General features: G+C 35.6%; 1 protein-coding gene across 1 annotated transcript in view; it reads right to left on the reverse strand.

Annotated features, from left to right (window-relative positions):
- SPAG17 (sperm associated antigen 17) overlaps nucleotides 1–15,463 on the reverse strand; it is a 224,885-nt gene that overhangs the window by 68,649 nt on the left and 140,773 nt on the right. The window contains exons 25-29 of the mRNA XM_059137012.1: nucleotides 15,128–15,303; nucleotides 12,935–13,052; nucleotides 10,899–11,077; nucleotides 8,795–8,954; nucleotides 2,580–2,797 (exon numbers count right to left, since the gene is read on the reverse strand). Coding sequence (XP_058992995.1) covers nucleotides 2,580–2,797; nucleotides 8,795–8,954; nucleotides 10,899–11,077; nucleotides 12,935–13,052; nucleotides 15,128–15,303 — 851 coding nt within the window. The remainder of the gene's footprint in view (nucleotides 1–2,579; nucleotides 2,798–8,794; nucleotides 8,955–10,898; nucleotides 11,078–12,934; nucleotides 13,053–15,127; nucleotides 15,304–15,463) is intronic.

A 15,463-nucleotide genomic window follows, 5' to 3' on the forward strand; every position in this document is an offset into this window, starting at 1 on the left:
TAGGTTTGTTAGCTGTGTTTTGACTCATATTTCTGAGGCCATTGGACGCAGGTGATAATTGCTTTATCTCTTTTCAGTAGGCAGAAATCACTATATTTGAGAGAAATGCATGCTGTCATTATTTTATGTTCTTAACATTGGCACTCTCAGCTAATGCATTTAATGAGAAATACCACTGAAGAATATAGTGGTTGAGAGTATGAGCTCTGGAGTAAAGCTGCCTGAATTCAAATCCTAACTTTGCCAATGGCTGGATGACCTAGGCAAGTGGCTTAACTTCTCTGTGCTCTAGTTTCCTCATCTGCAAAATGAAGGCAACACTAGCATCTGCTTCAGGCATATTATGTGGATTAAATGAAATAATGTTGGTAAAGTAATTGACATTTAGTCAGTCATCAAGTCAGCAAGAGTTAATACTACCTTTTTATCCAGTAAAAATATTCACACACTGTGATTTAGAATTATTCAAATATTTCATAACACCACACAACACTGACACTTTCTGATCACCGTATGGTGGGAAAATCATTATTCTCAGTGGTGATAAGAATAGAGTAGCAAGAATATTTACTGAACACCTGATAATGTTGGATATGGCATTAATCTTAGCAACTATTTCAGGTAATCACTATTATCTCCATTTGTAAGTAAGGAAAATTGGATTAGAAGCTTGTCCAAAGTCACACAGCCAGTAGGGAGTGTGGCTGGGGTTCAAACCCAGATCTGTGTCACCACAACGGCAGTGCTTATGCCTCTAATTTAGTGATACTTCATGTCATGTGTCATGAAAAAAAAAATCCATTTTCAATTTTGTTTCATACAACCATGTGATTTCTTGGCCCTTAGGTCCCTGGTGGCTAGGCACACGGGATCTGGATTGCAACCTTGGGGTCCACGTTCTGACTCTACTACTTGCTGTGTGCTTTTGGGGAAATTATGCAACCTTATATTTTTGCCTCATCTGTAAAATGTAAACACTAATCTTTTGTGAGAATAAAAGGAGAACAGGGCTTGGCAAACAGTGAGCGTTCAGTTAAGTATTATTATTACTGTTGTTTTTATTACTCTGTTATATGTTTGATGCTCAACAAATGCTTGGATCCAGGCTCTTGGGCATTGGTTCATGCTTCTGTAATGGTGACAGGTAATAATTAGGGAAACTGAGAGTTATTAAGAAATATTAATCACATTTTCATATTATGCCAAGTAATCTATATCAGAGGCTGAATAAAAGGGAGTTATTTGAAGTGACCAGAAAAACCTTCCTGTAATGATATGTAGTTTGAGTCTCACAAAAAATACAACTAGCAGGCAAGGTAAGAGATTACAAAATTATTTCAGAAGCTGACTAAAGAAGGAAGGAAAACATGTTTGGTTAGGTAATGTAATTCACCTTAATAGCGAGCAGTCATTTTGCTTTTGACCAGCAGCACATGGTTATAAGCAAAGTTAGATATAAGGCTCCTATAAGATAGAACCCAGATATAAGGTACCTATCCATCATGTCATTTATATTCAGAGGGTACTGCAAAGCTCCACCTAAGACTTTAGAGGACTAGCTGAGGGATGGAAAGAGCTCAGTTTTCAGTCACCAACAACTGCTCCTAACTAGGATCTAGCACTGGCTGAATGTGTACTCTTGACCACATTATTCAACTTGCTGAGGCCCGATTTCCTCATAGGTATAACATGATATTCACTGGTGTGGAGACTGAATGAGATAATGTACACAGAACCCCAGTCCCCTAACAGAAAGCCTGCCACATAGAAGGTACTATTGTTCATCCCAGAAGTTTTGATTTCACATCATAAGCCAAACCATTCTTTTCTTTTTTAAGATTTTATTTATTTATTTATGAGAGAGAGAGAGAGAGGGCACACAAGTAGGGGGAGGGGTAGAGAGAGAGAGAAAGAGAGAGAGGGAGACTCTCAAATAGACTCTGCATACATACAGAGCATAACATAGGGCTCAATCTCACTACCCTGAGATTGTGACCTGAGCCAAAACCAAGAGTTGGAGGCTTAACGGTGCCTCCAAACCATTAGTTTCTACACCATTCATTTGTTACTTATTCTTAGGCTACAAATAAAATCTTTTGTCCAGTTACTCTGTAACGTTGCCAAATTCTTGCATTATTTAATGTGAGCATCTCCCTAAATATACCATACATTCTTTGGATTCATGGATCATGAACAAATTTCTACCACTTATTTCAGTTTCACACAAAGAAAAAGGAACAAAGCATAGCCCCTCAACTTCTAGAAGATAAGACATTACACAAATACATTCAACATAAAGAAATAGATGACACAATTAATCTTATATGCCTTAAATGTGATATAAGTATTCATGATTTGTTTCTCATTTCAAAAATTAGTATTTCATGGTACATTTTTCAAGTAAAATAAACCACAGAAGTGTTTTGTACTTGCAAAGAAGGATCCATCTGTTCATCTATCCACCTACTATTTACCAAGTAGTTAGGGTAAATTAAGTATTTGCTAGGTACTCTTCTAATATGTTGTTTCAGAACTCTAATGATTAATAAAATTTTTCAATAAGCAATAGTTTGCCATACCGTTCCATTGACAGGATCTGTGGCCTTGAAGGATAGTAACGGGGTCATGTCTGTTATTCTTTCTAATCCTTTGGTGCCGATTCGATTTCCTTCTGGTGTGGTTGTAAACCAGGTGCCTACATGAACCTCCACAGGAGTTACTCTTTGAACTGTCTCTGGGTGAGGTTCATGGCTTTCATTCTTATGTGCCACTGACGACTGATTTTTGTGACTTTTTCCTGCAGAAGTTCAAGTAAAATCAAATACAATATAATTATAATATCAATTACATAGATTATACATTAAGTTTAACACACTGTAAGCTACCTCAGACACTGTGGCATAGAAATTCTAAGTGGTATTCATCAATTATATTATTTATCAAGTGGGAAAATACCTATTCTGGTCAATTTCTGTATAATTTTGAATGTTGCTTATAGCTCCCTGGATTCCAGATTTAGAGTTTTGTAGCCCAGTTTTTAAAGCCTACCTTTGCTCCATATCTTAAATTCCTTCTTTTGTCTTACTGAACTCTAGCATTTTATCAGATTATTTAACTCTTTATTCCCCTGACTGTGTCATTTTGTTACTCATAGATAGGAAACTGCTTTATTCAGCTGTGGTTCCAAAGAAATTTACCAATCAGGCATATATCCTTGGCCTCTCACTAGGGGAAAGGATCTGTACAATTCAACTACTGCCTCAATAATCATCTGATGCATCCCTCCTTCCAATCCACCACCAACTATTTGGAAAGAAATACAGAACTGAAAAAGCCTTATGGAACTCTGTGAATACTATCTCAATCCCTCTATCATGGATAGATTTGCTCCATTTGTATAAATAATGATGAGTGATCTGTAGGTGAGATTGGCCAGTGTTATCAAATCTCAATGAGAAGGTAAACTCAGACCCAGAAGCAAATTACAAACAAAGATAGTGAAGGACTGTTAACTCTAGGAGGATTCCTCAGATTTAGAGTATGAAATGTGCATCAGAGGATGGATCTTGGCCTAAGATGCAGATTTAACTAATAGGAAGAGCCCAATAATACATATGAATAAAGCTAAACTTTACTTTTGCCCTAAAATTTAATTTAGACTTATTTCTATTTCCAGAGTATTAAAAAAGAACTGATAGAATCTAAAGAAATTATTTAGACTGACTCTCGGAGAGTCAAAATAATAGAAATAATAAAAGAGAGGTAAAAGTCTCTAATATATGCAAAAAGTGGAACAGAAACAAGATTTGAAAAGGTAATTATTGAGAATTTTCTGGTATAAATAAAAGATATTAATCCATGGACTCAAGAATCCCAATTTATTCTCACTTGGATAAATAAAAAGAAACTCACACCTAGCTACATTGTATTGAAATTATAATAAGAAAAAGAAAATATTTTCAAGGCAGTTAGATTATCTTCACAGCAACAACAATTAGACTGAGAACCAACTTTTCAACAGCAACACTGGAAGCAAGAAGAGTCTAAAGAATTTTTGTCAAAATACTGGAGAGAAAACACCTATCAACCCAGAATTCTGTAACCAGTGAAATTATCATCCAAGGATGGGGACAACATAAAGACATTTTTCAGAAAATACCTGTTACACAATAAATGGATTAGAAGCTCTGATTAAAAGACAAAAATTATCAAATCGAATTTTTAAAATATTCACCTATAAGTTGCATACAACAGATACATTTAAACAAAAACCACTGAAAGTAAAACAAAGTATGAAAAAGTTATACTGCAAAGGAATTAAATGATAGCTGCTATGGCTATAATAATATAAGCAAAATAGATATTAGGACAAAAAAGAATCCTAGAACAAAAAGCCATTGCATACTGATAAAAAGTTAAATTTACCATGAATATATCTAAATTTATAAGTTAATAAAATCACATCCTCAAAGTATATGAAGAAAAATCTTACATAAATATTAAAAAGATATAATAATTTCAGAGATAAATATTAAATTATAAGAAGGATGGCCTTGGATAGATTATTCTACCCTTATTTAAACATACTTCTGCTGAATAAATTGATACAGTAGATTAAAAATATTTGTGAGTTTATACAATAATGGTTGGCAAATTTTGACCTGTCAAGCAAATGTGGCTTGCTGTCTGTTGTTGTAGTCTGTGAAGTAATACTTCTTTTAACATTTTTATATAATTAAAAGAAAATTAATTATAATACAATTATAATTAAAAGAAAAATATTTTGCAACACCTGAAAATTATATGAAATTCAAATTCTAGTGTCCATAAATAAGTTTTCCTTAAACACAATACACCATGCTCATTTAATTATGTATTGTCTATGGCTATTTTCATGCTACAATGGCAGAGGTGAGTAGTTGTGACAGAGACAATATGGCTCACAAAGTCTAAATAAACTCTGGGTGTTATATACAACTAATGAATTCTTGAACACTACATCAAAAACTCATGATGTACTATATGTTGGCTAATTGAACATAATAAAAAAATATTTACTATCTTTCCCTTTGTAGAGAAGTTTGCTGAACTTGGAAATAGATTGAATAACACAGCTAACAGTTTTGAACTAACAGTTATAAAGAGAACGCTATACTCAATAACTACAGGATACATGCCCTTTTCAATCATACACAGACTTTTTAAAACAATTGCCCATATTTGAGGCTATACATCACGTTTCAACAATTTTCAAGATTAGTTAAAAATCAATTATTTAAAAATCCTAAAACTACTATCATATGATCTCCCTGATATGAGCAAGTGGTGATGCAACATGGGGGCTTAAGTGGGTAGGAGAAGAATAAATGAAACGAGATGGGATTGGGAGGGAGACAAACCATAAGTGACTCTTAATCTCACAAAACAAACTGAGGGTTGCTGGGGGGAGGGGCTTGGGAGAAGGGGGGGTGGGGTTATGGACATTGGGGAGGGTATGTGCTTGGGTGAGTGCTGTGAAGTGTGTAAACCTGGTGATTCACAGACCTGTACCCCTGGGGATAAAAATATATGTTTATAAAAAATTAAAAAATTAAAAAAAAATCCTAAAACTACTTTATAGTTTTAGAAATTTAGAAGCATGTTTAAATAGCTTGTGGGTCAAAAAGGAAGTCATCTAAATAAAATTTTTAAAAAATTGTAGTCATCTGGAAATTAGAAAATAGAGCTAAAAAAATTATGAAAATACTAAATGGTATTTCTTGTGAGATGGGAGACGCACTTCTGGTACAGCAAGAAAGGATCTTCAAAAAGCCATTCTTCAAAAAAAAAACAGTGACAACACTGGAAAAAAAATTATCGAAATCAACTCTTTTAGAAATCTGGAAATAAACCAAAAGAATTACAACAATCAGCTGAATCTCAGTAAGAACAACGTATAGCATGGAGCACTGGGTGTTATACACAAACAATGAATCATGGAACACTACATCAAAAACTAATGATGTAGAGGCACCTGGGTGGCTCAGTGGGTTAAACTTCTGCCTTCGGCTCAGGTCATGATCTGCGAGTCCTGGGATTGAGCCCCGCATTGGGCTCTCTGCTCAGCAGGGAGCCTCTTTCCCCCTCTTTCTGCCTGCTTCTCTGCCTACTTGTGATCTCTCTATGTCAAATAAATAGATAAAATCTTAAAAAAAAAAAAAAAAAACTAATGATGTGTGGTGACTAATAGAACACAATAAAAAATTAATAATAAAATAAAATCCTAATGCTTAAGCAGAAACCCAATACCCTCGAAATAATAATCAAAAATAAATAAAATTTTAAAAAGAAAAAAAGAGGAATGGCTCCAGACAGAAAATAACAGTGTTGGCGAGAAAGTGAAGAAATAGGAACCCTCCTTCAACGATGCTGGTGAGAATGGAAAACAATGCAGCTGCTTTGGAAAAGTTTGTCAGGTGCTCAAAGTGAGAAACACAGTTACTATTCTAGCAATTCCAATTCTAGCAATTCTAGCAATTCCTGGGTATCCACTCCAGAGAAATGAAAATATATGTCCACACCAAAAACTTGTAAAGAAATGTTCATATCAACTTTATTTACAGTTTCGCAAAAGTGAAACAACTTGTATGTCCGTCAATGGATGAGTGGATAAACAAACTGTGGTGTATCCACACAGCAGAATATTACTCAATCATAAAAATGAAGTGCTGATACAAGTTACAACATAGCTGACCCTTGTAAATATTATGCTAACTAAAAGATGCCAGTCACAAAAGGCCTTGTGTTGTATGCTTCTCTTTTTAATGGAAATGTCCAGAATATATAAATCTATGGTAACAGAAAGTAGATTGGTGGTTCCAGGGTTCTGGGTAGAGGGGAAAAGAGACTGTCAGCTCCTTGGTACTGGTTTTGGGGAGAAGATGAAGGGAGAAAGGAATCAAAAGAGCACAGGTTTGTTTTTCTTCTCACGGGGGGTGAAATTATTCTGTATGTTATTGTAGTGGTAGATTCACTACATTATGCATTTGTCAAAACTCTCAGAACTATGCAATGTGAAGAATGAACGCTAATGCAAACTATGGACTTCAGTTGATAACAATGTATTGATATTGGTTTTATCAATTATAACACGTGTTTAAAATAGAGAAAACTTTAAGCCAGGTAGGGAGGAAGTATAGGGGAATTCTGTACATTCTGCTCATTTTTTTTTTGTAAACCTAAAATCGTTCTTAAAAAAAAAAAGTCTTTTAGTTCCTCTGTGTGTGTGTGTGTGTGTGTGTGTGTGTTCAAGTGAATACATCATCTTAGATGGATGGGCTTTAAAGAAACCTGGAGCACACTATGCTGGAGGCAGAAGCCCTTTGGAACCCCACTGGGCTCTAAGAGAAGTGGCTACCCTTACATCAAGTCCTCTCCCATCAGAAAAGGAGGGGAACCTTTGAGCTGGGAAGTTTGGAAGCAATGAGGATGCCTTCATTCACTTCAACCAGGAGCCCTCAGCTACTACTAAAGGAAAGTCTATTTCTTTACATTTTGAGTCACCGAAAAGGAAATTCAGTTTGCCTTTATACAAGGTTACTGGTTACTGTGGGAAGATGTGTGAAATTAGCAAAGAAGATTAAATCTTGGTCTCAGATCATTTAAATCCCATGAGAAATTGAGAAAAGTTTGTGATGCAGATGCCCAGACTCCAGTCACAGCTGTACCACTTACTAGCTGAGAGACCTCAAGAAAGTGACTTAACCTCTCTGTGTCTCAATTTCTTCATCGGTAAAGTGGAATTATTAAAATATATACATAGAAACCAGAGTTGCTATGAGAATTAACTGATTTAATATTTTAAAGTATTCAGAATTGTGCCTGGTACACAAACACACATCTCCTACAAATAAATGTGAAAATAATAAACATCTCAATAGCAAACTGAGAAAATCTGTGAATAGAAAATTCACAAAAAGAAAAAAATGATGTTTAACCCCACCAGTAATAAAGAAATGTAAATCAATGTAATTTAAAAAGATTGTTAATTATCTATGAAATCAAATTAATAAGGAAATCCAGCACTGGCAAGGGTATGAGGAAACAAATATTTTCATACTGCATTGGAGGTGGGGGTGTCAATTGAAAATATCTCTGAGGAGAACAATTTCATATATTAGATTATGGCAGGCACAGTTGATTGCTTACTCAATTGTTATCCAATTTTCTTTTCCCCAAATAGTACTGCTCCTTTCCTGAGAAAAAAATTCAGAAATGTCAGATGTGCGTTTTCCTACCCTAGGTGCTTGGCCAGGTCTAGTCAATGGGATATAAGGGGAGGTCTGCTGGTGGGGACAGGGGGTGGAATCTGGAAATGTCTTCCTCCCTGACAAAAAGAGACACTTGAAAGTTCTTATATTCTTTCTCTTTGTGTTTCGCTTTGAGAGTTACCACAAGAGAACCTTACACCTAGAGCTGGTGTGGCCTTTTCCCAGCTCACGGCTCAGAGGAAAAGGTCCAGAGAACCAGAGAATCCTAGTTAGTACCTTGATATCATTGATCTGCTCAACTAACCCTACAACAGTAGCCCAGGCATTAGAGCTAATGCTATGTAAGAGTATATAACAACACAGGAAGATGTTCATTATTTATTACTAAGAGAAAAAAGCTGTTCATGAAACAGTGTGTAATGCTGTGATTCAATTAAGATGTACACACATGTATACATGTGAGTATACTTGAATATATACATGGAAAAGATGAGAAGTGTAAGATTTATTAAACCCATCATCAGTTGAGATCCTTCAATTATTACCTTTCTTTGGAATGACAATCTCAGACGGTGCTGTTTCTGACTTTTGCTGAGAAACTGTGTCCATCAAGTCTCCACTATGAGGACTTGGTGGCATTTCAACAGGAGGAGAAACAGGACCTGAGTCAGGACTACTGCTCACAACGCCATCTGCAAAGAGAACCTGGAAGGAAAAGCAGAAGTTCCTACGTTCTCAGCAGCAAGGAAGAAGCTGGTTAACATTTAACACTGTGTTAACACTGGCATAGGTTAAAGTCAATCCGAAGGAAAAGTGCTGTTCGCAGACCTCCAGACTAAGCACAAAGCATATTTTAGGATGGTGACTGTGGAGCTGAGAGACTATAGCTTAATAACAGCATGATAATATCATTCATGGTTTTCCGTGTACCTTCTATGTTGTTTCTTTTCTTTTTATATCTTGTCTTTATTGGACTGACTTAAGTTTTATTTTTTTGTATTTATTTGTTTTATTTTTATTTTCTCCATTCTGTGCGACTAGAAAATTATCCGCCCTATTTCAGCTTATATAATAACTACATTTAAAATTTTATCACATGTTTAAATGTTTAGTCTCTATCAACGTCTATCACTAGTATGTGTCTCGTCTATAGTTATCATTAATACATCTACCCGGATCAGTATCTATAGCCTACCAATGAACATACGAACATGACAAAAACCTCCACCAGGGCTGCTAATGAGAAATCTAATGTCCATTCAGTTCTCATTCTATAGGAGGTAACTGGTTTCTTTAAGGAAGCTTTTGGGATTGTCTACCTGTGCAGTCCCCAAATTGCACTATGACCTGATGATCTTTTAAAGTTAATTAGTATCAATTCTGCTTGGCCCTTGACTGCCCTGTTTAATCTGAAGGGTTTTTGTTGTTGTTTTTTTCTTTTCCTTTCTTTCTTTTTTTTTTAACTCTGGGAAAATTCCCTAGATTATTTCTTTCATTATTTTCCCTCTTCACTCCCACTATTTTCTTCTTCTGGAGATTGTATTTTTCAGATCCCTTTTCCACGTCTCATAACTCTTCTCTTCCCCATAATCCACTTCCCTGCCTTAATTTTTCACAGTTGTTTTTCTTTTTTTTCTCCTTTAAAATTTATAATTGAAGTATATGGATATACAATATTGTATTAGTTTCATATATATATGTATATATATATATCAATCACTGCAACACGGTGATTTGACACACAATTGTGTCGAATATATTGTGTTAAATATCTAAGAACTCTTTATTTTATCCACAGTAACTTTTTTATTGTTATTTTGTAGACTGTTAACCTTTCAAGTCTCTGCCTATGTTACTTTTACTCACCTTCAAGTTTTTTGCTTAACTATTTATCCTTATTTTTAGATGCTATTTCTTTAATTTTTGATTATTCTGTAATTTACTTTCATGCAGTTGGTTTTTCTCTAAGGTTGATGATTCTTGCGTGCATGGTCATCAGTCCCCTTGAGAGTCACTTTTCACTTCTTGGTGGTATATCCTCTGATTACAGAAACAATTTCCCTGTGATTACTGGGGAGGTATAGAGCAGGCCATATGGCTTTTGGATATTATGACTTCTGGTTCTCACCCTCCAGGTGGTAGTGAGTTAATTGGGGACACTAACTTCATTGTCTGGGTGCAGAGCTCCATCTGTGAAATGTCTGTGTTAGAACTGATTTTTAGTTTTGCTGCAGGTTTTCTCTTGTACTTGCTTTAAACTTTGCTTTTATTTCTCCATTGGTCTGATCTCATCTGACTTGCATTTTCTAGAAATTCTCCTAATCTTCTGATCCACTGATGGCCCATTTTGTTGTTTCCCAGTACCGTTATAAATTTATTATTTAAAAGTATTTTTAAAATTATTCTCAGGTGCCTTGAGAGGGGGAGGAGGTAAACACTGTATTTAGTCCTGGATCATATACAGAATAAGTTTGTTTGTATCCTGTATTGCACAGAAAACAATACTAGTCTCCATTTGCCATTTTAAGTGTGACTCCATTTTCAAATGAGTTGTCATTCTTGCCTACGATAACACTGTTCTTTTCCCCCAGCTTGTTTGTATTGTTCTTTGCAGCAAGAAGGAGTGTTATTTATCTAACATTCCGTTACCTGTGTAGATCCATCCAACATGTATTTGACAACAGTGCCTTGCTTGGTGATAACTCTTGAGGCCTCCTGATCCACAGGTGGCATCACCGTTTTGTGGAATTCATAGTGCTTCACCTTCTGGGGGTAGCTCTGCCGGACCATGATGTCCCAAGTGGGTTCCTCATCCACAACATTCTGATCTTAAAAAAAGAAAAGAAAGAAAGCCTTTCTGTGAACTGAGCAATGCTGTGCAGCTGGTGTTTTATCTTTTTCCTTAATTTTTTTTTATTCTTCTGTCTAAATGTGAATAATAGGACAGTTTTCATAACCTGACAGATGGCCCAGAGCTCTAGTGTTTTGCTGCCTTGTTATAGTTAAGTGTAGTGAATAAGGTCATCTACAAGTTCTTAATAGGTACCTTCTCCATGTATAGTCCATTCTTCTAAGGAATTCCAGGATATCCCTGGCAAAATTAGGAAGGAAGCAGAGTTTTCCTGTCGTAGATGTTCTCTTTTCTTCCCGTGGGTACTTTTCTCTCATCTTTAAGTAAGCTCTTGCCCCTGCATGCACAATGCTGTTCTGGGGTTCCCTGGTTGTCAGGAGCCCCAGGGGAAGTTACTCAGGCTTGTCCTTCCTAAATCATTCATCACCTTTCAAAGTTAACATAATCCCCTCATCTCTAACCAAATCCAGACTTCTCTCAAGGTTCTATTCTTAGTTAGCAATCAAGGAGAAAAACACCTCATAGTTTCCTTCAAAAGAAAATACTATCATTGAGAATTTCTGGCATACAGTAACTATTCAGTTTTTGCTAACTGAATACTTTCCTTTCCTCAATTTACAAAGTGGTTTATCAACATGTAATGATGGCATTTCAGGGACTAGATTGGGCTGTTAGAAAAATATTTTGGAATGGGAGCCCTTCATGATACCCTCTAAGTCACAGAAGTATTAGTAACAATAACATTATAAGCATTTACTGAGATGTTTACATATGTTAATTGCTTTATATATGTATTTTATTCAGCCCGCCTCAACAACCCTTTAAGAGAGATAATTTCACTTTCCAGAATTTCAGATGAAGAAAAACAAAATTAAGACAAACCAGACCAACTGCAGCACTTAGCTTCTTTTCATTTAGGTGGCAAGCAAACATGGCATTGAATTAGTTTTCAATAGGTATACTCTTTTTCTTTGATAGATACTCTTTTTTTAAATATGGTGTACATAAGGGAACTATAATAAAGAGGACATTTGGTTGTGAATTAAAGTCAGGATCCACTGGTACAACAAAACTTTTATCAGATGAAGAAACATGGTCCAGAGATAGTAAGCAACCGAAAGGGACATATATATAACTCAAGTCCCAGGCCAGTGCTTACTTGGTTGCATCTGCTAATTCTACTGCAAGAGTGGGCCTCCATATCAGTGATATTCAAATTCAGTCACTAATGTGGATGCCCCATCATATTAATTAAAGAGGTCCTACCTGTACTTACTTAGTCATCTTAACGAGTTAGAGGCCATGTACAAAAATAACAGACTTTATAAAATTACATTCTAATATCTGGGAACAAGACTGATATCCTTCAACCACTTAACCTGTACTTGCCTCCACTTACTTTATACTCACTATCTTTTGATTTGGTCAGACAGCAAATCACTATACCTGTGGCCCTCTGTAGAGCCAGAAAGACAGGGTCCCACCCCATCAAAGTTGTTAAGAGTCCACCAGCCTTGCCATCACTGACCAAGAATGACCTTTAATTTCTGCCACTTAGGAACTGAGTGACCTGGGAAAGTTAATGAACCTCCTGAAGCCTTGATTTATTTTGTAAAATGGAATTATTAGAACTTAGTTTACCATATTTGTGTATTTTTTTATATGTTAAGTACTTAGGGCTGGGGGCTCAAAAAATGCTAGTCATTATTATTATTAGCCTATTGTTCATTATCAACATGTTTAACTGGTATGAAAATACATACGTTTTCAATGGTGATTCAACTGTTTTCTGTATGACATTTGCCCCCCCCCCCCCATGCTGGCTAACACTCACCTGTAGACTCTTGCCCAATAAAGGTCACCAGGAGTCCATTGGGGCAAGACACATTTAGGTTTTGGAAGGTAGGAACATAAGGAGTCTCTTGCAAAACATGTTCTGGTTCTACTTCTTCCTGTAAATAATTTAACAATAATTGTTTGTCATTTTCTAAATGAGCTACTGATTTATTTGGACTAAGCAAGCATTTGCTGAGTGCTTAAGATATGACTTGCCCAGGACTGGTGGACCCTGCAATTGAGCCTGTAAATATGCATGAGTCTGTATTTTTGTGTAAATTATTCTGTTCATAGAATGACACACAGACATGTGAAACAATTAAATTACAGTACCCAACTGTTAGCACATCTCTACTCCCACAAACGAAGACATCAAAATTAATTAGAATAATTAGGAAAGGATCATGGAGGAGTTGGAGCTTAAAGTAGGCCTTGAAAGATGTCTCTGTATGTAAATGTGGGGTTAAGGGCTGACCTATGTGCCCTCTACTGACTTGGTATATCTTTTAAAGTTTGAGTGTTAAAGATGTTATGCTATTAGGAAATGTGTCATTATTTTTCTCTAATAAGCATTACTTTTGTAGTGAGTAGAAACAATTTAAAAAGACATAAAAAGATTATTTATAAACTAATGAAGTTTGGGTGTGTCTACTTCAAAAATCCTAGTTCATTTTATGCTAACTATGCTGAGTTCCTTGTTGGTTACTTGGACCCCAGAATGAAAGTTATTTAGTTACTTCCAACCAACCCCTCATGATAATCATTTCAGTTTTCCAGTTGGCTCTCTTTTGTTAGCCTCTAAAATCATTCCAACTGATACCCTGTTGCTGCACCTGTAGTTTATTTTAACTAGTCTTGTGCTGTGGATCACTTAGGTTGTTCTGCCTTTGTTACTAACAAATAATAAATTTGGAATAGTTAGCCAAAAGTCAATTAAAAACACAAAGTAAGGGGCACCTGAGTGGCTCAGTCAGTAAAGCGTCTGCATGCAGCTCAGGTCATGATTCTGGAGTCCTGGGACTGAGCCCCATTTGGGGCTTCCTGCTCAGTGGAGCACCTGCTTCTCCCTCTGCCTCTTACTCCCCCTGCTTGTGCTCTCTCTCTATTTTTCTCTCACTCTTGCTCTATCTCAAATTAATAAATAAATAAAATCTTTAAAAGAACTAAACAGAAAGCAAAATTAGGAGGAAAAAATTATGAAGTTCTGTAAAATGAACAATAATGTTCAAAGACATGAACCTGAACCTGCCATGACAAATTTATGATTACACAAAAAAACAGTAATTATCTCCCACCCTTCTATTATTGCCACTTACTAAAATTATGGGATAACTGATTGGTTTGTTATCAGATTGCTTTCAGTAAATTAATGAATCATCTAGGGCTATTCTGCTCAACACTGTAAAATTTTTACTTAATGAGGGTCAAGTACCCTGGATTGAGAAAAGTCATCTAGTATAGCTAAATAAATATGGTGCCGAGGTTAAGTTACGTACAAACACCAGAACTTTTAAAGGACCAAGTTCTGAAATCAATAGTTCTGGTCACTTTTTAATATTTTTTTCTTCTAATAAGTCGAGAATTTGTATACTGTACAAACTGTACAGCTCACCTAGCAAATTTTCAAGATTTCATTAGTGATTTCCTTCTTGTCTGTTTTCTTTTTATCTGTATTCTGGTATTAGGAACATATTTGGAATCAAAGCCTCTGTGTGTGTCTGCATTTGGTGATATTGGAAGTAGAGGGTGAACTGCTCTTTAGCCAGAAGCCCTGGAGCCCATCAATATCTAAGGCCAAGTCTAATGGAAGTACTTCCTATTTAATTAGAAATATTCTTCTTTCAATTGTTGCTTATCTAACAAAACTAAATAAAGTATTTAGAGAATGGTAGGAACATAACCAACCAAAAGCAAAGAACCAGAGTTGAAAAAAGGGTGAGCTCTTCATTCTGAGTTTTGAATGGAAGACCTGAGTCAGTTTGTACATGACAATATGTCTCCTGGTGTAGGGATCCAACTCCTGTGTACACATCTCTTGTTTTCATTCAAAATTGAAACTTCAAGGAATGTTAATACATCTGTACAACAATATACATGTACTAAAATGATACTGTTGGTGTAACTTGTGATTTTAAAAAAGTTAAAACTGAGGTAGAAGTAGGGTTTAGGAATCAATGGCAAGTCTATGCACCTTTTTCTCTTCTTCTTTTGGGTGTTCCTCTTCTTTAAGAAATTCTTTAGGTTTTTCTTTGCCTTTTGTTTTTCCTTTCACTTTGCTTTGAGGAACAGTCACTATAAGAGGAACTACTGTTGTAGTAAGTGCTGATGGGATACTCAACATTGTTTCCAAATTAGGATCCTTATTCTCTATAACAGGAAAAAAGGAGAAACTAGTAAATTGGAATTCATATTTTATGTTTGTTAAATCAATATATAAATGTTTGCATGGCAAATATGTTTTGCATTTTTACCAGCTGGCAACAATTTTTACCTTGCTGAAAATGATTTTTCAGTCAGATAGATTTCA

Source organism: Mustela lutreola, chromosome 10 (genome assembly GCF_030435805.1).
Source record: "Mustela lutreola isolate mMusLut2 chromosome 10, mMusLut2.pri, whole genome shotgun sequence".
NCBI lineage: Eukaryota > Metazoa > Chordata > Mammalia > Carnivora > Mustelidae > Mustela > Mustela lutreola.